The sequence below is a fragment of the Sorghum bicolor genome, chromosome 3 (assembly GCF_000003195.3).
Source record: "Sorghum bicolor cultivar BTx623 chromosome 3, Sorghum_bicolor_NCBIv3, whole genome shotgun sequence".
Lineage (NCBI taxonomy): Eukaryota > Viridiplantae > Streptophyta > Magnoliopsida > Poales > Poaceae > Sorghum > Sorghum bicolor.
In genome coordinates, this window is record NC_012872.2 from 51,813,264 (window position 1) to 51,837,566 (window position 24,303).

Consider the following 24,303-nt stretch of genomic DNA (forward strand, 5'->3'; position numbering starts at 1 on the left):
TGCTAAAATACTGTGAGAGCAAAACGTAGGAGTAGTTGGTTCACTGGAAAGCTCTGTTAAAGTAGTGCACTCACAGTTCCAGTGTTAGCTCTACAACTACCGGTACTCGGGCATCTCCTGCTGCCTGCAGCTGTTGATTCTGATCAATTTGTACTGGGCTGTAGTATTCTCAAAAGGAAGAATTGTACTAGCCTTTCTCAGAATTCACAGTGCAAATAGCGCGCGAAAGAATGAAATTCAGAGTAAAAGAAAAAATGTTTCTTTTTTTATTATTTTTTTAATATACCGTACGTATTTCCTTGAGAGGGCAAAGAATGCTCAGGCTTTTGCATCTTTGGGATTCTGGCTCTCTCTCTCTTTTCCCTTCTCCGTTCCGTTCTCCCCTAAAAGCGAGCAGCTAGCGGATAGATAAAGCTGGGGTCGGTTTTGGTGCCACTGGCTTTCCTTCTTCCCCTTTGCTGCTGACACTGTTCCTCTTCCCTCCTCCTCCTCCTCCTGCTCCTGCTCTCTCTCCCCCTCCCCATGTCCGTCCTCCTCGGCGGGCGGCCATGACTGCTGCAGCCATCTCTAGCCTCCCCTGCGCGCTGCCAGCTCTAGAAAGCTAGTAGTACTCCTACTAGACAGCTGTTGCCTGCCTTCAGCTGTGCCGCCCGCCGCTGCAGGAGAAGGAGAGAGAGAGGGAGAAGGAGAGAGAGGGGAGTGGTGTGCCTGTGCCTGTGGCCGTGCCGTGTGATAGAAAGAATCTGCCGAATTGCTTTCCACCAGTCATTGACCACCCAGTTACGTTTGAGTTTCCCCCCCCTCGTTTTGTCCCCCCCTCCCTGCGCTGCGCCTCCTGTGTTGCTTGCTGTTGTTCCTCCCTCCTTGGCTGCTTGGGGGCCCTGCTCATCAAGCTCCTCCCCAGGCCGCCTCAGCATCTCTCACATACCGCCGTGTCTGGTGCCTGCTTCTGCTTCTGCTTCTGCTTGCCCCATCCTCCTTCATATTCTTGACGAGTTAAATGCATGCCTTTGAGCAGATTGCACACACACATCCCTCCTCTCGATTTTATTGCCTATGCCAACCCCTTTTTCTTCAATAGCTAGCTAGGTAGACACATACACATATCAGTAGTGCGTGCGTGGTGTGTGTGTGTATATATACACACACACACAACAGGTGCAAGATCAGGCGAAGCTGCTAGCCGCCCTTTGGAGTTTGGAGGCTTGGACTCCCATCACCTCGATCACCTAGTATGTTCCACCACCAGCAGGAGTTCCTACAGGCAGAAGCTGCGGCCGCGGCAGATCGGGAGAGCAGCATGTCCAACCTCACCTCCTCCGCCAACGCGGCGCCTGCTGCTGCTGCTGTCCCGCCGCCGCCGGCCGCTGGCAACAACAAGCGCAAGCGGAGCCTCCCAGGCAACCCCGGTACGTGGTGGACGATGATCGATCTTAGCCTTTTTCCCCTCCCTCCCTCCCTCCCTCCCTCCCTCCCTTGTAAATTCCATCGATTTCATTCTCGATCGTTTATGCTTGGCTTGGTCGATGGGCGGCTTCATCAATCAATCAATCAATCAAGAAACAAGAAAAGAAAAGCAACTGATGATGATCACCGGCATGCTCATGCCATGCCATGACATCTTTAATTTCTCTCTGATCATCAGACCCCGAGGCGGAGGTGGTGGCTCTTTCTCCGGCGACGCTGATGGCGACGAACCGCTTCGTGTGCGAGATCTGCGGGAAAGGGTTCCAGCGCGACCAGAACCTGCAGCTGCACCGGCGCGGGCACAACCTCCCCTGGAAGCTGAAGCAGCGCGGGACGGGGAAGGAGGCGCAGCGGAAGAAGGTGTACGTGTGCCCGGAGGCGTCGTGCGTGCACCACGACCCGGCGCGCGCGCTGGGCGACCTCACGGGGATCAAGAAGCACTTCTTCCGCAAGCACGGCGAGAAGAAGTGGAAGTGCGACAAGTGCTCCAAGAAGTACGCCGTGCACTCCGACTGGAAGGCGCACTCCAAGATCTGCGGCACCAGGGAGTACAAGTGCGACTGCGGCACAATCTTCTCCAGGTAGCTAGGATCCATCTTCGTTTCTTTTTTTTTTACTTGGTTATCGTCGTCGTCGTCTCTCTCAGTTTCTCTCTCGCTCTAGAAAGCTATAGCTAGTTGATCCATCCGGCCGTCTTCCCTTGCAAATTTGCAATTGCAATTGCAGCCGGCGGCTCCACATGCATGCCGGCTCCAGATGAAACTCTTGGCTCGGCTCCATTGTCAGTGTGCACACTGGTGGATCCTCTCGTCTATGATCGTCGATGAAGTGTTTGATTAGCTCTTTGATCTGCTTGAGAGAAATGCATGTGGTGATTGATGAGATTTCAACTCGATAGGGCACTGATTAAAGGAGAGAATGATGTGCCAGGCTAGATCGATAGGATAGGATGCTAGCGCCTAGCGGTACTACTCCTACACGGCTACGTACACATCAGTGCAGATGCAGTGCTGTACTGCACTGGCTCGCCTCGCCTTGGCTTCTGCCTGCTTGCACCTTGCAATGCATGAGAGAGAGAGAGAGAGAGAGAGAGAGAGAGAGAGGAAGATAGGAAGGCAAGTCCCCAAGGCAGCATCGTGCATGTGTCCATGGACAGAAAGATGGACCACTTTCTAAAGACCTCCCTCGCTCCCTTTGCTCTTTTTCTTTCTTTTTGTTCATGGTCCATGGACGAGGACGAGGGGAGAGGATTCGGAAGCTCCTGCTGCTGCTGGTGTTCCATGGTGGGTGCGTGCCGCAGAAACAGCAACAGGGTTCAGAGCTTCGCCATAGCTTGGGCGCATGCGTGTGTCTGTATCGTGTGCGTGTGAATATTCATTTGTTCGAGCTTTCAGACAAGACCCAGCACAGACAAGCTACGCTCGCTCGATGGTGAAGACAGGTTGTAGAGAGGTAGAGGAGGCTCGGACAGACATGTGAATGGTGAATCTCTTTTGCAGAGCCGAGGTGGCTTTCCATCTCCTTCGCTCGCCCCAATGCTCCATGCTGCCTAATTGCCTACTAGTAGTACACAGCTAGAGCTTGCTGCATGACTAGTGTCCTCCTACTCCTCTCTCCTGTCATGTTAGTCTCACACGGCAGCATTGCGTTGCGTAGCAGTAGCCTAGCGTAGCCGCCTAGGAGTAGCCATGACAGGTGAACAAGATCAAACGGGATGGATTCCTTCCTGAGCTTTTCCTTTTTGCTTCTGATGGAGCTGAGCTCTGATCCCGGCTCCGGCAGCAGCAGATTTGATTCTCTTCTTTGTGCGTCGCATGCAATGCAATGCAATGCAATGTGCAGGCGGGACAGCTTCATCACGCACCGCGCCTTCTGCGACGCGCTCACCGAGGAGAGCGCCAAGGCCATCGGCCTCAACGCCATGGCCGCCGCGCCGGCGCCAGCGCACCTCCACCACCACCCGCTGCTCTTCTCGCCACCGCCCGCCGCGCACGTCATGCAGCAGCAGCAGCAGGTGGACGTCGCTCTTCTCCAGGATCATCACCACCACCACCAGCACCAGGAGGTCATGCAGCCGCCGCCGCAGCAGCACTGCAACTACGCCATGAAGACGGAGATGCCGCCGTGGCCGCCGGCGATGGCCTACGACCACTCGCTGATGCTGCCCGCAGCGCAGAGCTCGGCCACGTCCGCGCCACCGCCGCCGCAGCCGCAGCTGCCCGCGGCCTCTGCGCACCTGTCGGCCACGGCGCTGCTGCAGAAGGCGGCGCAGATGGGCGCCACCATCGGCGGCGCGGGCACGGGCTACACCCAGATGGCGGGCGCCGCGACGAGCGCGCCCGGCACCGCCTCCAGCTTCGGCCTCGGCCTCCCGGGCCTGCAGAATGCCCATCATCATCAGCAGCAGGATGGCGCCGGGGTCATGTCCGCCGGGCTCGCGAGGACAGCCTCCTCCCACGGCCGCAGCGGCGAGGAAGGCGGCGCCGACGGCATGACCAGGGACTTCCTGGGCCTGCGCGCCTTCTCCCACCGCGACATCCTCGGCCTCGCCGGCTTGGACTCCTCGTGCATGGGCGCCATCACCGCCAACGCCAGCATGAGCTGCTACGAGCCACAGCAGCAACACGCACAGCCTCAGGCTCATCAGGCGCAGCAGCAGCAGCAGCAAAGCAGCAACGAACCATGGCACGGCATGGGCAGCCATAGCTAGGTCGGTCGCTAGCTACTCTCGTCTCGCTACCCCTGCCATGGCAGCGAAGCTCGCACGCATCTGATCGCTGCCGCCGCGGTGGGTGCAGAGGCAAAACCCCAGTGCATGCAAATGCACCGTGCCCTTTTGAGAGTCCGGTAACACTTGCCTCATCTTTTGCTTCTGTTCATGGATACATCATCTCATCATCTTTCAACTCATTAACCACGCAAATGCAAGCGATCAAACGACCTTGTGGAGAGCTAGATTTCGATCAAACTCTAAGCTGGGTCGGATGATGATGATACAGAAGAGTACGCAGCAGGGCAGGGAGTTGTGTAATTTTTTTTTGGGTTGGGGGAAGAGATCGATCAACATGTAAACTAGTAAGCTCGAATCAAGCAGCTGGGAAGAAAACCAAATAGCTATGTGACAGTAATAATACATGCATGCATTCATCATCTCTTTTGTTTGGGCATTGCATATTGCAATTGTGTTGTGTGAACGAACTGGAGTCCTTGCATAGTGTAGACTGTAGTAGACCATCACCATAGACCAGTAGAGGGTGCATTCTTTCTTGGGTCTACGAGACATGTGTGGCCTACTGGCCGTGATATAATTTTTTTCTCTTCATACTATTACTACTCCTACATGCTGCATGTGTGTGCCTGTCTGTGTACTGTGTCGTGCAATCAGGCCATGTACTGGGGCAGTGCTGCCTACTGTTCACCCGTGACAAGGTTTTGTTGGTATTGGACCTATTGGGTCATGGGCACGCATTATTCCATGCTGGATATATATGCATGGACTGATGAGAGCGAATATTGGAAAAGTTTGTTACAATATATTATATACACATCGTGAGTGTGCTGCCTTCTTGCTTGCAACTTTAGGATCTGCAGTAACGAAATACTATAATATGAAGTTTTTCCCCCTTTTTGTAACTTCTGCCTACGTGGTTTCAAGAGTCATTTTTTAATAAATTTGCTTCTTTGTTTGCATTCTCGTGTTTCTGGGTCCTTTTACTAGTAGTTGTTTAACAGACCGAAGGCACGTTACGGCGAGATTTGACAAAAAAAAACATCGTTAAAAAAGGATACACTATTGCGTATTATTGCATTTTTAGAGATTTTATAATACATACTCCCACTTTCCGAGAAGTTATTTTTTTAACTTTGATCAATTATATATAAAAATATATTAATATTTATAATATATAATTAGTGTCATTAGATAGATCTTTGAATATATTTTTATAATAAATTTATTTGGATGTACTAACGTTGTATATATTTTTTATAAATTAATCAAAATTAAGAAAGTCTATATCCTATAGCGACGTTCTTTCGGACGGATGGAGTATATGTGGGGCAACCATGATGCATTTTAGATTTTATGGTGTGCTCTTACCATGCTACAGCTCAGTACAAATTAAACTTAATTACCCTGCTGTGTTCACCTTCCATAGCTCTTAGAATTCCTACTACTAGTGTCCAAAAGAAAATCTACTGGTAGTAGCTGCGCTACACTATACGAGTAGACCATAAACTACTATAGTGGAAATTTTACTCTTTTCTCATGGTTTAGCACATATCGGTAATCAGAAGAAATGTTAAGAAACAGCAGATTGTAGCCAATTATTACCCTTCCTTGGTCATTTCACTCATTACATAACAAAAAGTATATGTACCGGATCGGATGGCAGCATGCAGTGAGAAAAATGGGGTACGGTGACGCTGACACCATCTTTGTGGGGGATGAATATTAGATAAACTATTTTGCTAATTTAAACAATCTGCAACTCTAGTAAAAATCTATTGCATCAAGACAAATTAGATGTGATAGGTATAAAAACAAAAACTTGTAACTATTTTAAACATGCATGCATGATACCAAAAATGGTATGATGTGTACATATAAAAGGCATAGCCATAATTTTGAAGTACTAGGCCTTGTTTAGTTCACCCTGAAAACCAAAAAGTTTTCAAGATTTCCCGTCACATCGAATCTTATGGCACATGCATGAAACATTAAATATAGATAAAAATATAAACTAATTACACAGTTTAGCTGTAAATCATAAGACGAATCTTTTGATCCTAGTTAGTCCATAATTAGATAATATTTGTCACAAACAAACGAAAATGTTACAGTACCGAAAACTTTTCACTTTTCGGAACTAAACAAGGCCTAGATCTACATAAACACTGACATGCACCCCTACCTGTTTTAGAGAAGAAATATTTATATTAAAACTTGGCATAATAAATCCAAAAATTACATATGAAAGAATCTACAATAAAAAATAAAAAATAAAAAAATCTATCACATTCTTTCGTCATCTTCTTTCCTAGTGGTTTTGGTTGATACAATCCATGCTTCAAATGAAAAAAAAAACTCTATCGAACAGTGAACAGTCCCCAAGCTTAATCCCTCGACTAGGTCTAGAATGAACCAATAGTCACAAGATACAACATTCTAGAACCAAAAGGAAACACATCTGGATTTGATGAAAGAATATCAATGATTGAATCACTACACACGAATAGGCTATTAGCACCTCCAACCCTTAATCCATTAGGTTTTGGACGCCTGATTTTCTCTCTACAATCATCGACCATGGGGTTGGTGACCCAAATTCTTTCATCATATATATTTTTCCCTACTGGCCTTGCTCGAGCCCATGCTTTAAATGAACAAACCAGTTGAACAACAAATGGTTCTCATGCCGAATCCCCCAACAAACCCCTTTTGGTATGCCATAAGATACAATGTTCGAAACACATCTAAATCGATGCAAAAATATCGCCTGAATCATTGGGTACAATACAAGCTAGCCGCCAACACCTCTAACTCTTGATCTATCAAGTTGGACACATGATTTCTATGTGGCCATCGACAATGAGGTTGGTGATCTAGATTTACTATTAAGGGATCGGAGTACATTAGTACCTAATCGACTCCCCCAATGGTGATCTTGTTGTGGCCATTGTCAACGTCATCACAAGTAACAATCTCCTGAATCACAAACATCAATGATAATTTTATCGATATATTTATTTAAGATAAACTTAAGCATACTAAATATAAAGAACTGCTTGCCTGTAAATGAGGGATGTTGCCCTCTTCTTCTTGACACTGACGGTCCCACGTTGGAGAGGAAGGAGGGGCCCCTAGCTGACAACTGCAAGCTTCGCCTTGACAGTAGCAGCTCTAGTTACAGATATTAATACACGCATACAGACTTGATTTTAGCACTGTATCAATTACTAGATTTCAGAGGTAATGAACTTTGATCAGGGAAAGCGAACGTGGTCAAATATATATGAACGTTTTCTGTGGTCAATATGGGATATTGTAAGTTTGGTCCCAGAGTTACTAAAACTTGCATTATATTGATGCATATTGTACATATATATTTAATTCCTCATATGTATTTAATTATAACCAGTAACATGTTTTGAATTTCGAAATTTTGATACCTTTCAGTGGATGATAAGATATCAAATATATTATTCAATCATTTCCACAAGGCCATTCGATGATCAGAATATTCATTGATACCACGGCAAAACTAGAAATTTTTGCTGCACTTACTTAATCGGTCTACCACTTTCTATGGTTTCCAATTTGTCACACATTTTAATTATGCATTGTGTGATTTTCTTATATAAATGACCATTCGTAAATCAACATGGTCTCCATACGCAACGTTCACACTGTTATATATGAAAATCAAATCATAAATTTTCTAAACAATAGTCAAAATCTGTTAACCCTAGCTAACTGCACGCTTTAATATTTCTCTATTTTACAAGTGGAGGCAATATTAATGAATGTCTATGGATGCAGTACGAATGGTATTGCTCTTTTGTGGAAACAATGACCTTAGCACAGGGCTCCTAGTGTGTTGCACTAAGTTTGCACAGGCCATGCATGTTAGGCCGCGAAGATGACATATATGCACGACAAATAGACAAAGAGCATCGTTCAAAGCATATGTCGGTGCTGCCGGGGCCGGGGGTTCCAATGCGCGTAATGGTATTCCGGGACCATATGTAGTACGGCATAAATACACATCATTTGCTTATTATAACATTGGTGATGTCGTTTGCAATTGTATCTAGCTCCTTTTTAAAAGATATCGCAAAAAGTGCACGCATATGTATTTTAAACAAGCAATTGTGTAATTATCAGGTATGAACAGGAACCACGGGACCGTCCGATGTTTTATGCAGAAACCACGAAGTGTCAAGTTCTAGTTTTGATCTGCGGACCATCCGCATGTGCTATCGGAGTCTCAGTCTAATCACAGTGAACAAGGCGCTGAGGTCCAATATCGAGTTTGTCGAAAGGGGATTGCGCGTGTGTCTTTGTGCAAGACTTCATTCGTAGAGATTCCTATAGGTCTCTACGATATACACAGATACATCCATATGTGAAGGTAAATGGGATGATTTGTGCAAGGGTGAAGCTCTAGGTTTTACTTGGCTTAAGGTCTATATAGTACTATGAAAACTCGATCCGTGGTGGCTAGACAGCCCTCCCGCTATTCCAATTTTAGAAAAAGATTTCTCACGTACATTGAAAAATCTCTCAAATCCCTACCCTACCCATACATAGTGTCATCGTAGCTCCGTGAGATGAATTGACCACAGACTTGTGCTTTGGATATGGGGCAGACGAGGAGTTTTTCCCCACCCCAGTCACTTTGGCTAAAGCCACAAGAGTGAGTTTGTCCATGTTTTGTCGATGGACTAGTAATTTTATACGAATGTCATGTTGCTCTAGGAAGACGATGGTAGCATCCAAAAGACACAACGAATCATACTGGTTCAAGCTGTAGGAGCTCTACATCGAGTCTTAGAGAAGATCAGGTGCATGTTCCTCGCTTGAATGCTCTGAAGTTGTGAATGCTCTGAAGTTCTTATGACAATGAGGTATGCAAGAAGAGTGGAAAGAGGTAGGAGACAGGACGGGACTGCCCGAATGAAGGTTTCGACAGTCCGTTCCTTAGATGGGATGCCATGGCTGCCCTTATATAGAGTCCAGGGCCAGGGCACATACAAAGAAGAAAGTTCTTCTGATCATGTGATCATGAGCCCTAGGGAGGAAAACTAGCTATCTTGGCCTCCAAGGGAGGCCGTCTTGTCTTGGTGTCAGTGTATGTCTGGACGTGGCCTTCGTCATGGTCTTGTGCTGACACTGTAGTATGTAGCACTACTATGTCGGCCATGGCAACACTGTAGGCACAGTGATGATTCGCCAGCTGCCCTGTGTGTTGTGGCCTTGCCATGGCCCGGGAGTGTCGTATAGGATTTGGTAGTCGCCTTCTAGTCACTTGATCGTCTTGTTGCTTGTGGAGATGATGGCCATGATCCTGAGCTCTAGGGTTGTGGCCAACATTGGCTTGAAAGTCAAGTCTGTAGTCGTAAACCCCATCCTATAGTGGGTGGGATCGTACGCATGTCTGATTGGGCTGTATTTGGATGGTAGGCCGTCATACTAACTGCCACCGCATGGCGGTGTTGTCTTGTTTATTGCGTGGCGCAGGGATGGTGTCTGACTAGGCTGAGGGACTGTTGTCCCCCCTCGGTCCTTGCGAGGTCAGTATGATGTGCCTGCTCTTGTCAGGGCATGCATACCTAGCTTAGCCCGATCTCTCCTCGTTCCTCCCAAGGGTTGGGACAGAGGAGAGGTCGTGTGGCGTTGCGTGGTGTGTACTGAGGTCGTGGCCGACTCCTGCCTTGGTATTTGTCCCCAGTGGCGGAGCTCGTCAATTTTGACGTCTAGGGCCACTAATAAAGCACACACACCGTTTACATTGAATCAAGATATCAGTTGTACCAAGTCTAATACCGATAGATAACAAAAATAGCTTATAAATACATAGTTCGAGATAAAAATCTTAATTTCAAATTTAAATCCATAACATGAAAGTGGATAAAAATCTTAATTTCAAACTTAAATCCACTCGCGCTCGGCCATCTAGGGTGCGTTTGGTTGGAGAGCGTGGAAGAGGGATGGAATAACTATTATTGTGTTTGGTTGGAATGATAGAATTATGTCTTTGCTAATAACTGCAAAGAAGGACGTGTTTAGCTAGAAAACAACAACAAAGCCAACCACGATGCCCTGGAGTACACTATGAGCTGGGATTGAAAACGTGAGGGAACCAGGAAGGAGTAACACACTACAAAGCGGGCACAAGCAAGAGATGAGAGAGGATGATCGAGGCAGTCTATGGTGATGAATATAATCCAAAAAATTAAAAATGAGTATTAAGAAATTTTGGTCCACAAGTAGGGCCAAGGCCCTAGTGGCCCTAGGTGGAGATCCGCCCCTGTTTGTCCCCCATATCTCAACTTGGTTGGGCCACGGTCGTTTGGGGCCTTTATTAGCTTGCGTATTGTGGGCTGCCCGAGTGGCTAACTAATTGGTGTTTTTGATGCGATATGTATATGCACATATGCTATATTTTTTATGCGAGAGACATTTTTACTAGACATTTTTTCGTCGATTGATCTGATCCTCTTCACCGCCGATCAGTCTCGACGGCCGGCGGTGACCGCCGGATCAGCTTCAGCCTTCAGAATCGACGGCTCACGTGTGCGTGGGCCGCCACTTTCCTCTGTAGATTCTGGCGGCATCACGTGAACGAAGCCTGCTGCCTGCGACGTACGCGAGCATGCATGCACGGGATTAGCAGTGACGAGGCAGAATGGAGACGAGGAGGGCCCCGGCCGCTACTGCCCGAGGGACGGATCGGGATTGCTATTGCAGCAGCTTGCATGCGTAGCAGTGAAGCCCCGGTACGGTATTCAGTCCAGTCGCAGGGATGCGGCCGGCTGGCGCTAATGTACAATTGCGTCACAGACTGCTGATTGCTAGCTGGTGAATGGTGATTGTGCCATGCATCACGGTAGCCGCACGGTCCTTGTTGTTGATGCAATGCGCCTACTTCCTCTATAAATATAATGCATTCTAAAGAATAAAACCTAATTTTACATTAAATACTTATCATTTAGCAACCAATCACTATTAATTACGTTGATAATAACGTCCGATTAGAACATATATCTTTTATGTCTTCTCTAAATTTATCTTAAAATTCTTAGAATACACTATATTACATGTAAATGATATGTTAGAATCTACTACTAGAACTTCAAACAAATATTATTGCAGTATGTACGAGATTGGATGAAGACAGAGGTCATTGTTTCCTAAAGTACAACAAATCTAGTGAAAGAAACATTTGCCAAAATACAGGGTTCATCTTTTGTACTGAAATATACAAAAGCAAAACGGTAGTGTTAGCGTCCGGGCATCCGACGCCAGCAACGCGTCCGGACACCGAGCTCCCCACTCGCACTACACAGAGAAAATAAAATAAAATAAAACTTGTCCACCTCCAACCAACTCGCCCGCACGGAGGACCGCCTTTCATCCGTTCCCCGCGCAAGGAGCTCGTCCCCACCCCCACGAGCACAGGATCCGCCCCGCCTCTCACCTCGCTGACCCCTAGCACATCCACCCCCCATCAACTCGTCCCCACAGAAAGTGACTCTCGCTCCACGCCCGCATAGAGAAGAAAGACGACAATCATGTGCGTGGATTTGTCCATCCCCAACCTTGCCAACCTAACACCTCTGACCCTACCACCATCTCACCACCATAGTCTGCCATCTAGCTGCAACATAAAAAAGGCTATTGCAAACATCGACGGACATCTAAAATGCAACAAAAAGAAAAAAACTGCTAAAACAAATGGAAAAAGCTATTAAAACATCGAAAAGAATATCTAATGCAACAAACACAAATATAAAATGCAACATAAAAAAGTCTACTGCAACATTCAAAACACATCTACTGCAACATCAGGGGAGAATCAGCTATAACATTGAGAAAAAGCTATTACAACATCTCAAGCACTACTAATGCAATCATAACGTCTGTTACAACAAAAAAAAAATCTATTGCAACATCGGGAGAGAATCTGCTGCAACAATGAGAAAAAGTTATTACAACATCTCAAGCACTACTAATGCAACATTAGAAAAAGCGCTTGTTGCAACAAAAAAATCTACTGTAACATCGAGGGATAATCTACCGCAACAACGAAAAAAGCAAAATGAAACATCTCAAGAACTGCTTTGCAACATCAGAGAAACGCCTGTTGCAACAAATAAAAAATGTACCGTTGCAACATTCCACATCATCTGTTGCAACATTGAAAATGAATCATTGCAAAACAACGACGAGATCTGACTCGCCGGAACACTAGTTACCACCAAAACCTTAGATCCAAAAGGGGAAGAAGAGGAGGAGGAGGTGCAGAAGGAGGGAGCAGATCTAGATCCAGTGGGAGAAAGAAGGGGGAGAGAGACCTCAAATCTAGATCCCTCCCTACCTACCTCGTTGGAGCCACGCCGTCGTCCTTGTCTCTAGATGTATGGAGGTCACAATGCATGAGGATGAGAGGGTAGGGAGGGAGCGGAGGCATGTGGGCTCACCGGAAGTCGCCCGCCGCCATGGCCCCCACTCCGACGGCCATGGATGTCATGGGGAAAGGAGGGGGGAGAGAGGCCTCAGATCTAGATCAGGAAGCTGCACGTGGAGGAAGAGTGTCTGAATCCACGGAGGGAGAGGGAAGGAGGTTTGCTTGAGCCACCACGGAATAAGAGGAGCGACCGCATGGAGTGGAGAGTGAGGGTCACAGCCACAACTACGAAGAAAAAGTGATGTGCGGTGGAGGTCGATGTGAAATGAGGAATCAATGCAGTCCTTTTTTTCTTCTGTTATATGACCGTCGCTTGGTTTAGTTGGGCCACAGACCCGGGAGCGCGGCGCTGCGCGTCCGGACGGAACGGACGCCCGCGTCCTATCATTATCGAAAGCAAAAGGCCTAGGTGAAAGAATTAAGAGGGGACAAATATTTACAAAAATGAAGGAGCCCACTACTAATATTGGTTATTGAATTTGTGAACATTGTTGGAATTATCCGACACTCAAACTCCTGTTAGATTGCCAAAACCATGGTTCAAATCTTTTTTTTTTTGTGAATAACCATGGTTTAAATCAATGGAACCTTGCACTACTAAATGCCATCAAGCTTAGCTCCCGTTTGACATGGCTCCGACTCCTTGCTATAGTGCACGAAGGAGCTGATGAAGCAAAAACTAGTGCTTTCACTAGCTCCTAGCAGTTCATTTTTTAGAAGAAAAATGAAATGACTTTTTACTATAGTACACGGGGAGCTGAAGCACCAAACGAGGAGATGGAGGATAGATATCGATAGATGAGATAGTATCACCATGAATTAATCATAGCGTCGTGCCTAAATTATGTAATCATTGTCTAGAGTGTTTGAATGGTGGGCTAATCTGCCTCTTGCATGAAACTACTAGGATTGGCCTGTTTAATATACCAAAAGTAGGGACGGTGCATAAATTTTTGGCAAGGGGATGCGTATATGGTGGTTTATTCAGAAGGAATTCCTATTCAGAATCACTGAGAATACTCGATGGGCCAAGCCCAATAATTCACCGAGTCGAAGCCCTCGAACGTTATCCGCGGCGTCATCCAGCCGTCAAAAATCGACTGCGAAGCTCTCAGCAAGACAAGGTGCTGTGTGTCTCCTATACATGTGACGTGAGCCACGCATATCGTGGGGCCCACATGACGTGGCACACCACGTGGATACCATTCATCCTCCGTACTCAAGGACACTGGTGACTAGGCACGATCGAGTGAACCATCGGTCGATTGATCGATCGATCGAATTCACCAATAATTCGGCACATCGATCTCCCGTCCATGGCGCACTCATTCAGCCGATGGAATGTTTCACAATGGGCTAGCTATATATAGCACAGGCTCAGCTCGCTACTGAATCCTGATTGCGACATTCTGCCAGAAATAATTGAATTCATATATTTCAGACACCAAACAACATGTTCCATGTTAGATTTTTTAATCCGTTCGCCACCGAGATGACGTTCCACTCATTGTTCTCCTGGACTACATGCATTCTGCAGGATGGAGACAAGCCAGCTCAGCCTAGATAAAGGTGAACAACTTGCCACGTAACATCCATCACTGGCCGGTACTAGGATGCTGTCATCACTTCATTTAACCCAACAGAAAAAAAAACTTGAAGAACCAAGCGGCTAAAACTAGTTCCTAACTCTGTCAGCAGCCCAGCCCGGGATTCACATGGCATGCTAGACGCTTCGATCCTATCTGTGCACCTTGATGCTCATCTGTTATGTTCCTTGCGTGGTCAGGATACTAACAATCTGCTGAAAGAAGATTAACTTTAGTCATGGAGCAAAAGAGCCCAGAAATGGGCAGCATAATTGGACAGGCGCATGATGGAAACCAATTTTCAGGCTAGAGTGACTACCGTCTACCTACACATATCTCAGCGAAATTCATCGTGGAAGTAGTCTTCGTCGTCGTCATCGCTAAGGTAAACACTGCCATAAAATGCATAGGGGTTCTCAATCATCTCTTCCAAAGTTAGCCTCCCATCATGATCTTTGTCTGCCTGCATGGTTATGGTGAAGCAAATCGTACATGTCATTCTCCCAGAAAAGCGGTCTAATCACATGAATGCTCAAAGAGGAAGTTGGTAGAATAAGACTGTCCTTTTGGTTGATCACATTCAAATTGCCAAAAAGAATATCAAACAGCCATAGAGAATACAAACAGAAGGAAAAATGCAGTTACGGGACCATGCAAGTACAGACTAGCAGATTCTAGCTTACTGCACTCAGTAATAATCTGTTAATTTGGCGTTCTCTATCCATGATTTCTTTAGCTTTAACCCTAAAGCCATAGGGCACCAAATACGAAACCAATAGGACATTACATACATCATATAACTACTATCTGATTCCTAAAGAAAGGTCTTCTCTTTAATGTTTTAGGCTTCAAACCTTGTTCTATGGTTATACCCCCACTCAAATTTGACCATGCTGTCCAGATTTTAGTACTTCAACTACACTCCCACAAAGAATGAACCAAATCTATATCACATCAACAGAAACCACATGATAGACATGATACAATTTCCATACTGCAATTTTTTTTACGCACAATCTATAATTACTGAACTCGGGACGGAACCAAACAAAAATGGTTTTGCAACTATGTATGTAATGGATCGTCAATAACTATTCAGTGTCTTCCTTTTTTTGCCTATGCAAACATATCAAACTTTATATTCTCGCATTACTTGCATGCTATATTAGGTTTTTGGTGATAATAGCTGAAACTGGTTAGTAATTATATGCCCACACAAGGCAAAATTATTTAGGACCAAACCAACATGAAAACTTCTGTTGTGCCTGCAGACAAGTTTGAAATAATTTCTGAACTATATGAGCAGGCAACTCATGTACATTCGTGATGGTACATAAGTATTAGCGACTCCTAGAAAATGCATGTCTAGCTTCAGTGGTTCAAAGAAGAAACCTATACGGTAAAAACTAAACAAACTACACCATCTAATTATGCACATAAGCATAAGCATAAATTCCAAGTACACCTTGAACTAGTATAACAGATCGAAAGGTAACTTGTGTATATTAAGTTGACCATGGAGCTATATTCTGATAATCTGATATCTCAAAGAACAACAAAAAGAAGCAATGGGGGAAAAATATGAACCAAACCTCTGAAATAGCATGGATGGCTTGCTGTCTAGAATAATAGCGCTCGGAAAGATAGAGCTTATCAAGAACAGGCTCTAGTTCATGCTCCGAAATAAACCTGCAGAAAAGGTTTTTGTCAAATGAATAAAGGTTGAAGGTTATATGAGATTCTGATAGAAATTGCAAGTGTCCACTAGCATACCCATCATTATCTTTGTCAAGTTTGGAAAACCGATCCTTCGCAACTGTTACGTTCCCAATATGGGAAATATCTGCATTCTCATCATCATAACCATGTATATGGTCATTTAGCGCACTAAAGTATTCTTCAAAGTTTAACTTTCCGTCACCATCTTTATCCCTCTGCCTGGATATGGCATAGTGAGTAAGGAATTTCAAACATAACCTCAAGGAAACTGAAGTGTGCTCTAATAGTGCACATAAATAGTTAATAGGCAAACACGTCAATAGCACGGTGGTAGGTCCTCTGGTTGGGAGGCTGCCGAGCTGGGTTCAAATGCTGGACTGCATGAAAAAAAGGTCCCTCGCTGTGTAACTGTCTACAGAGATACGTGCTGCAAGTGTGTCCTGGGCAGCCAGCTTTCAGGGCCTTTTCTCAACCCTGCAGTTCGAGGAAATTTCTTCCTTCTGTGATATACCTCAGGGGAGGTCAATCCCTCTGGGGTAGTTTTTTTAAATAGTTAATGATGGAAGAATATCCACCTGGATCATTCAAAAGGTTCATTGGTGTTTTAATCAAAGCAACATGCTTTACTCAGGTTTGTTAGTTTCTTTTGCTTCAAGTGATTTATATATGCCTCAAAACGTGTGACTCATACTTAGTGTTAAGTAGAGCCTAGTTTGTTCATTACCATGGGTTCAATATAGAGATGTCTGGTTTGTAAGTTATAAAAGGTTTAGTATTATATGTATTTTAAAACTTAGAACATAGAAGGAGGAGATGAATATAAAACCTATAGTTGTTAAGACAAGCTGAAAGAAACTGTTGCCAAAACTACAAGAAACATATCAACAAAGTAACGTGTAGCTAGTATCAGTTACTTCAAGAAAAGAGCAAAACTTTTATCAATAGCCTATCCATGATACGAGTAAGCCCTATAACAAACGCCAATATGACTTGTTGTCTATAGGACTAAACAAAGTCATCGCCAGCATAACGCTATATGAGGACTAGCCCAGGGCAAGCTCAACCATCCTGAATTGAGGCCCAGCCCAGCCCAGCCCAAGCTCAACCATCCTGAATTGAACCCTGTCCTACCAAAACCCAATTATTTAAATGGTATGAATAGGTTTGGACGTTTGGTGTCTACTCACTGATGATGTGGCACAACAACAGATGCATTTTCAACTTTTTAAAAAAAGGCAAGATGTTTTCAACCTCAACAGAAGCAGGGCAGGGTTATTTTTAGTTTAAAGGGTCAAAAATCACTTCTTTCAGTGTGTCAGATGCAGAAACTGTTGTCCACACATGTGAAAAGCAATTTTCAACTTTAAACACTCAGACAAAGCTATCAAACTTGCCTCACAGGATACTAATTGGACTGCATGTGACATAGTCAAAGCGACAGGATAAGGAAGAGCGCAAGGGTAAGAACAAATGCTACCAGGATTTCATAAAATCATACCCAAAGATAGAAAGTTTCATTGATGTCTCTATGGGCTCATGTGGCTCACCCATCAGTGAACCAACACCCTCTTAGTTTTGAAGGATTATACCATCTTTTGTACATGTAAGTCATCTAAGTGCATGATCATGATTTTTTGGACCTTTGATTTGTGCTAATGTAACCTATCTAGAATTTGGATTGTTATTATGATGTATATTACTGTTTGTCACTTGTCAGCAATGGAATTGTTAAGTATCACCCTGGCATCTATAACTAAAAAATCTGTTCACTGATCCCTAGTGGCTAAAGCCTGTTGCCTGCTACAGCATGAAAATGCTAAGGTCTGAAACAAATTTCACAAACATATATTTTGATGGCTCGATGATTCAGGACTCTGAAGCCAATAATTTTTAAGACTAAACCCAAGATTAAACCACTCGAAATCCTTTACAGCTATGCTGCTAAAATTAATATAAACTAGGATAGAAAATAGTCATAAGGCTAACAAAGCATGCACCTTATTTCTTGTCTGCAGAGCAAATTGATGATTTTGGGATTATCCGAATCACTTGGATTAAGGAAACTGAAATGGCAACAGGAAATACAAAAGGCAGATGTCAGGAAATAATGAAGAACCATATTATTATTAACAAATTCGATGTTTGGTACAACTGAAACGAATGCTTACTCATTGAACTCATCTTTATCAAGGAAGCCATCAGCGTTTGCATCTGAGGCATTGAAATGCTCCTCCTTCCACCATTGGAACCCCAGCATATTGCCCTCTCCTGCAGAACATGAACCAAGAAATCAGCAAACCAACTTAGGAAAATACAGTGACAGCAGGAATTCTTTCCTTGCATTGCTACACTCATTGCTCCACGCAGAAACAAAAGCAGAGTATTTTGGCGATGTTACCATGGGATTCTTGGCGCAGCGCATTGAAGGCCTCGAATGAGACTATCCCATCGCCGTCCTTGTTGTAGAGCTCCATCTCCCTAGCGGAGCGATGGTGCTGGTCGGCCCTGGCCTGCTGGAGGTTCCAGGTGGTGAGCTCGTCGAGGGAGACGAATCCGTCCTGCGGGGCGACGTCAATCTTGGGGAAGAGCTCGCGGATGCGGTCGGCGACGTTGAATCGCTCGTCGTCGTTGATGAAGTCCTCCTCATCCTTGAGGAACTCCTCCCACTCCTTCATGTGGTCATCCGGCTCGGCGCCGTGGAGGAGGCTGTAGTGCTCGCGCTCCCACTCCTTGTCGTCCAGCCGGCGCTCCAGCTCGGCGATGGTCGGGTCGAAGGAGGCCGCATGGTGGTGCGTCTCCTGTTGCCCCCCGTTCCCACCGGAGGCAGCGCCGGATGATGGGTAGCTCTTTGGGTGGAGCTTGAGGCGGCGGTGGAGGCTGCGGCCGTGGGCGTGGTGGGGCTGGAGGCCGGGCGAGTAGGAGGCGAGGAGCAGCAGCAGGATGAAGGCGCACGCTACGTAGAGGAGGAGAACGGTGACCGGAGACTTCCGCACCGCCGAGGCCGCTGCCGACGCCGGCGCCATCGCCGTCGAGACGGTGAGATCGAGCGAGCGACGGGTGGGTGAGGTCCGTTTGCGGGTCCGAGATTTGGACCCGTTTAACTCGTACTCCCCAACGGGTGCGGTTTAGCAAGCAGTCCGCCACGAAGCCCGCTTAGCGGTGACATGGCAAAGGTACCGTTGAGCCAATCAGTGTCCCAGACGTGGCCCGAAGAAGGAAGCAGTTTTTTGGTCTACATGTTGGCCATTGCTTATCTATACCGTTTGCATCGAGATGTGTGAAACAGTAGGGAGAAGTGTGAACACAGTTGAGAGAAGTGCAGCAGCACGAATCTCAGAGCACATTTGGATGGTCCAGATAACCAATGCTGAGCATGTACATGCTGCATTGTATTACTGCCCGAAGAAGTGACACGCATTGTCAAAGTAAAATGAAGGTCTCTAAGGTCAGTCTCAATGCATAGTTTCATGGCACAGTTACCAAGACTATAAACTAGGTAACCGAGCCACAGGAGTTTTATAGGGATAAAACTCCTTCATTTAATGACTTTGCCAAGTCAGCAATTATGTTTATGTGACACCCTATTTAATGTGCATGACACTCTCATGAAACATGCATTGAGACTGGCCTAAGGGCTGTTTGGTTGTCCGCATATGGGTGAACTAGGGCGAACCAGGCTCATGGGATGCAGCCGGCTCCTGTTAGCCAAGCTGAGTGCGTGCAAAAATTCCTCCCGGATCCGGCTTCCGAAGAACGTCTGAATCGGTTGTTTTTCTTCAGTCTGGCTCGCTCTGTGCTTCCGCGAGCTCGCGCGCGTGGCGAATCCGTGCGCGGGGAGATAGCACGAAGTTCATAGGGTTACCTCCCCCAATCTCGCCATCCACCGTCTATATTCTCGCCTCCTCTCTCTCTTCTCATCGGTCCCCGTCTGCGCTCCGGTTCTTAGGGTTCATGTTCTTCCCCTTCGTCCTATCTTCTGTACATTTGCTCTTGATTGATTCATGGCATGCTAATGCTTCCCCTCTATTTGGATTTCTTGCTGGTGCCGTGGATCTGCATCTCTCGAAGTAAGAGAGTTTTTCTCCTTTTTTCTCTATTTTCGTTACCGATTTGGAAACCCTAGGTGTGATTTGTTATTGATCTAGCTGTAGGCACATCAGATCTGATTTCTTAGCTAATTTTATGGTATAAATTCGTCTCCATGTGTTTTTTATTTTTTATTTTTGTTTTGGTTATAAAATCCTAACTTGTGTATGCAAATCATGTTTGTTTTGGATTTGTGCTTGCAGATCTGACCTCTCTTAACTGTTGTTGTGCTTTGCTGGGTCTCCAGCTTGTTGACGTGGGTACTTTGTTCATCTAATCCCCCTCTCGCCTCTCCCTTTAATTTGTAGTGTGCGATATGAAGCTCTGCGTTCTTTGATTTGGATGCATGTCCTACTTTCTGAGATTATGAGCAATTATATGAAAATGCCTTTTTTCCTAAGGTATTACTCAAGTCTGTGATGATGCTTTTATTTCTAAGCCATTGTCCTAGTCTATGATGTTGTACATTTGGTCTGAGCATATGTCCTAAGGGGCTTTTTTATGAGATTTTTGGCTACTATTTGTTGAACCATATTTCCTAAGCTACTGTTAAGTCAATGTTGTTGTTAAATATGATGGCCCTATGAGTAAATGGGATGAGGAATGGCAAAAGAACTTAAATTAAATTTTCAATTATAATGACCTTTATTGTATTGGCATGCTCAAAATTGGGTTGAGATGACCTAGCTATTTGAGTAATTATTTGGAATTAGATTGAGGACATATGCTATGATGACTGTGCATTTTTCTATCTAATTGGGCTGAGATTGTGGGCAGTGGCTGTGATGGTCTATATTTGGCCAATGATGCATATGTGTATTTTTCTACAATGACCTTCACCGTTTTTGCTATTTGCTAATTAATGGTTGTTTTTTACATGATCATTGTGTTGATTATTGTTTTCTTTCATATGCTTTGTTAATTGATCTTTTCTGGGCAATGATGCATATGGTACTTAGTTGAGGTGGCTGTATGTTGTGTATATTTCATGTTGTTGTTGTTGTTTTTGTCATGGGATTCATCAAATGTTCTAGCATCATCGACTCGAATGCAACTCTTGGGTACACCTCAAGTTGATGGCACTCAGTGATGAGTTTGGGTTGCTCGAAATAATTTGTGCTGGTTTGTGTTCTTCTTATTTGTTAGGTAGCCACCATTGACATGTTCTTATGCTATAGCACTTAATAAAAGAGCTGAGGCCAACATGTGAACTACATTTTCTTCTATTTTTGCTTGTCTTTCCTTCTATCTGGCCAATAAAGATGCATAACATTGTGGGGTGTTTTCTATTATTCATGTTGAGTTCTTCGATCCCTATGTTGAATGCTAGTTAAGTCCTTGGTTTTATTTTGCAAATCATTCTTATATTAAATCCAATGATGTCAACCTGCTATCAGTTTCATGCCAATTTGTGTATTCTTGTGGTAAGCATACCACAGGTGTAAACTGGTGACCATATCGACCTTGGTGCAGGCAACCAAACATAGTTTCTACTGGCCAGTTTTTGAATGAAAAGCAAATGCAGGCAACCAAACACCAGCTGGAGCTAGTCTGGTTGTTCTCGTGCATGCAACCAAACAAAAGGGTGTTGCATGCATTGAGCCTAGTCAAAGCTGGTCTGGTTGGCTGGTGCGAGCCTGGCTGGCCTGAGAAAAGAACCAGACAGGCCCTAAACTTGGACAATGCCATGCAGAATCTAAATTTATATTTTTTTTATTATTTTATACTCCGGCACCGGTTTGAATAGGCTTTAGAGCCTTATTGGTTTGCGATCGAAATTTACTATGCCAAAAATTTGGCAAGCCAAAGTTGGACTAAAAATTTGTTATATATTTGGCAAGCCAAATGTGAGGAATTGGCAAGTTTTGGAAGGAAACCAAACAATATCCAAAATTATGGTTTGCCAAATCTTGAGCAAGGTAAATTTTAGTAACCAATCAATCAGGCCCTTAACCTGCTATATATGCTAACACGACATGTTAACTTAACACTGATGTAGAGCTAAGATGTTAGATCTATACCTAAACTTACACGACAATGTCGTCTAGCTCTCAAACTTTCAAAACTAAATATCTTGGTCCTAAACTTGCTAAATAGGTTAAATGGCACCTAAAGTTGCACAACGATACCATCCAGGTCCCTAATTTGGAAAACTACATATTTAGGTAACACAAGACCTAAGTTACTAGGCACCATACACATGTGAGCAGGATGAGCTTTTTCTATATGTCCATCGATTTAAGGGTGATAAGCACTACTCATCTTGAGATTTGTGCCCAATAGTCTAAGAAGTTCTTGCCAAATATCACATGAAAATACTATTTCGATCTGTCTATAACAAAGAAGTTAGCATGCCATGAAGTCTAAAGATATTGTTCATAATACAATGGAGACATGGAGTGCACTGAATGGGCGGGAAAGAGGAAGAAAGTTGACATACTTGGAGAATTTCTCCACTACAACAAAGGATACAATTATAAAATGGTGAATTTGAAAGGCCCTCATTGAAGTCAAGTGTAATAGTCTGCCATGTATCTTTTGGAATTAGTAGTGGAGCTAAGAGTCTAGGGTAAGAAAGTCCCCTAGCTTTGGTTAGTTGACAAGTTGTAAATTGGGCCACAAAATCCTTGACAATTTGTTTTAGTATAGGCTAGGCTTTAGCTATTTAACTCTTTTATATATGGTTTCATAGCCTGAATGATCTTCAATAGTACTTGCATGTCAGGCAGACAAACTTTTTGTGCAAAGTGGGATTAGAACCTACCGAAATTCTACCTTGTATTTGATAAGTCGATCATGTAAAGAGCAATAGCCCATGGAAGAATCAAGAATGAGCTTGTACTACATCATGGGACCGTAAAGAGCAACATAGATGTTAAACATACCTTCAATCGAATCGTGCTTGTAGTAGTAGCAAAATCAAGACATATGCTAGTCACCTGCACAGTACAATGGCCTCATTAAGTGAAGATGTGGCATTCTTGACACATTTAGTAATGCAACATGATAATTAATTTCAGTGAGTATACTCAGTGACAACATACAACATTAAATATGCTCTACTTTCATGTCTAATTAATATACATCAAGATTTTATGAAACTTACGTGGGTGCATTTTTGTAACAACTCTATTGCAACACAACTGAATGAAACTGATATTCGTAAATAGTAAATCTCTTTCTAGTGTCCATTTTATGTATATTAGTCCATAATACCTAATTTCATTACTCATGGTTCATTTAAGAGCAAGCTCAATGTATATGGTAGGTCATAGGGATGGGCCCCACAACATGTGGCAATAGTTAAAATTTAGACCACAATGTGTATAGATCACCCAGGCTATAGGAGTGGGTCCTAGGTTGAAATAAAAAAATCTCGCGTGAACCTCTCATGTCCCTTCGGGCGAGTGGATGGAAGAACTCCATCCTCAACCTCTCCGCCACTGCAGGTGTACAATGAATATAAGATTTTTTATTGTTTTATTGGCAGCCCATAGTGCTATGGGTTGCTTTTGCTATTGACCATTCTATAGACTGTCCTTACAATGTATCAGGTAGCTGGTAGGTAATAATCACTATAGACTACTTTTGCCACACATTGTGGTTGCTCTAAGGAGAGCAAGTACCTTGGCCATGTTAAGTCTTCACTAGATCGTTCATATAGATGCACAAGGTGAAAAATACAGTTATCACGTTGGTGGCTAGGTAGTGCTGGTTTACTATAGTTTGCAGCTGAGAAGAAAAAAACATAACTCAGAGACGCATTCGTACAAGATCGGACCAATATATAAGACTAGCATATATAATGCCTTACAATGGACAAAGAATTCTTAAATTTAGACCATTATGATGCGTCATAATGGTTGTTGATTTCTATTTAGGTCTTGTTTGGCACAGCTCAACTTCACTAGTAAAGCTGTTTTTTTAGAAAATAGCTTCATGAGTGACTTTCTAGAAGCTGAGCTGTTTTGGAAAAAGTGTTTGACAAAATAGCTTCACCAACTACTTCATGCATAGTTGAGAGAGAGAAATGAGGGAGAAGCTGCAATAAGCTATTTTTTCCAGCTTCATCCAACTTATGTCTTTGTGAGAGGAGAGAAAAAACAGCTTCACCCATGAAGCTGTTTTGGAAATAAATGTTTGGCAAAAAAAAAAAAACTCACAACAGCTTAAGCTGTACCAAACAGGTCCTTAGTTTCTTATGAAATTCAAAACATATAACTGAGCATTCAACATGTTTCTTTCAGTATTCA

General features: G+C 44.3%; 2 protein-coding genes across 6 annotated transcripts; one reads left to right on the forward strand and one right to left on the reverse strand.

The window, feature by feature from the left end:
- On the forward strand, nt 361-5,155 carry LOC8078623 (protein indeterminate-domain 7). The gene is made up of 3 exons (XM_002455779.2): nt 361-1,409; nt 1,646-2,048; nt 3,310-5,155. The coding sequence occupies exons 1-3, from the start codon at nt 1,235-1,237 to the stop codon at nt 4,175-4,177; spliced, it is 1,446 nt and encodes a 481-aa protein (XP_002455824.1). The 5' UTR covers nt 361-1,234; the 3' UTR covers nt 4,178-5,155.
- Nucleotides 14,075-19,407, reverse strand: LOC8078624 (calumenin). Of its 5 annotated transcripts, none has more exons than XM_021457469.1 (7): nt 18,363-19,407; nt 18,133-18,232; nt 17,962-18,027; nt 16,019-16,183; nt 15,838-15,934; nt 14,565-14,708; nt 14,075-14,457 (listed from the first exon to the last, which is right to left on the reverse strand). In XM_021457469.1, the coding sequence occupies exons 1-6, from the start codon at nt 18,985-18,987 to the stop codon at nt 14,583-14,585; spliced, it is 1,179 nt and encodes a 392-aa protein (XP_021313144.1). In that variant the 5' UTR covers nt 18,988-19,407; the 3' UTR covers nt 14,075-14,457; nt 14,565-14,582. The 5 variants fall into 5 exon arrangements, with proteins under 5 accessions (XP_021313144.1, XP_021313145.1, XP_021313143.1 ...); XM_021457470.1 differs by having other exon boundaries at nt 14,075-14,460; nt 14,572-14,708; nt 18,363-19,105; XM_021457468.1 differs by having other exon boundaries at nt 14,572-14,708; nt 18,363-19,101.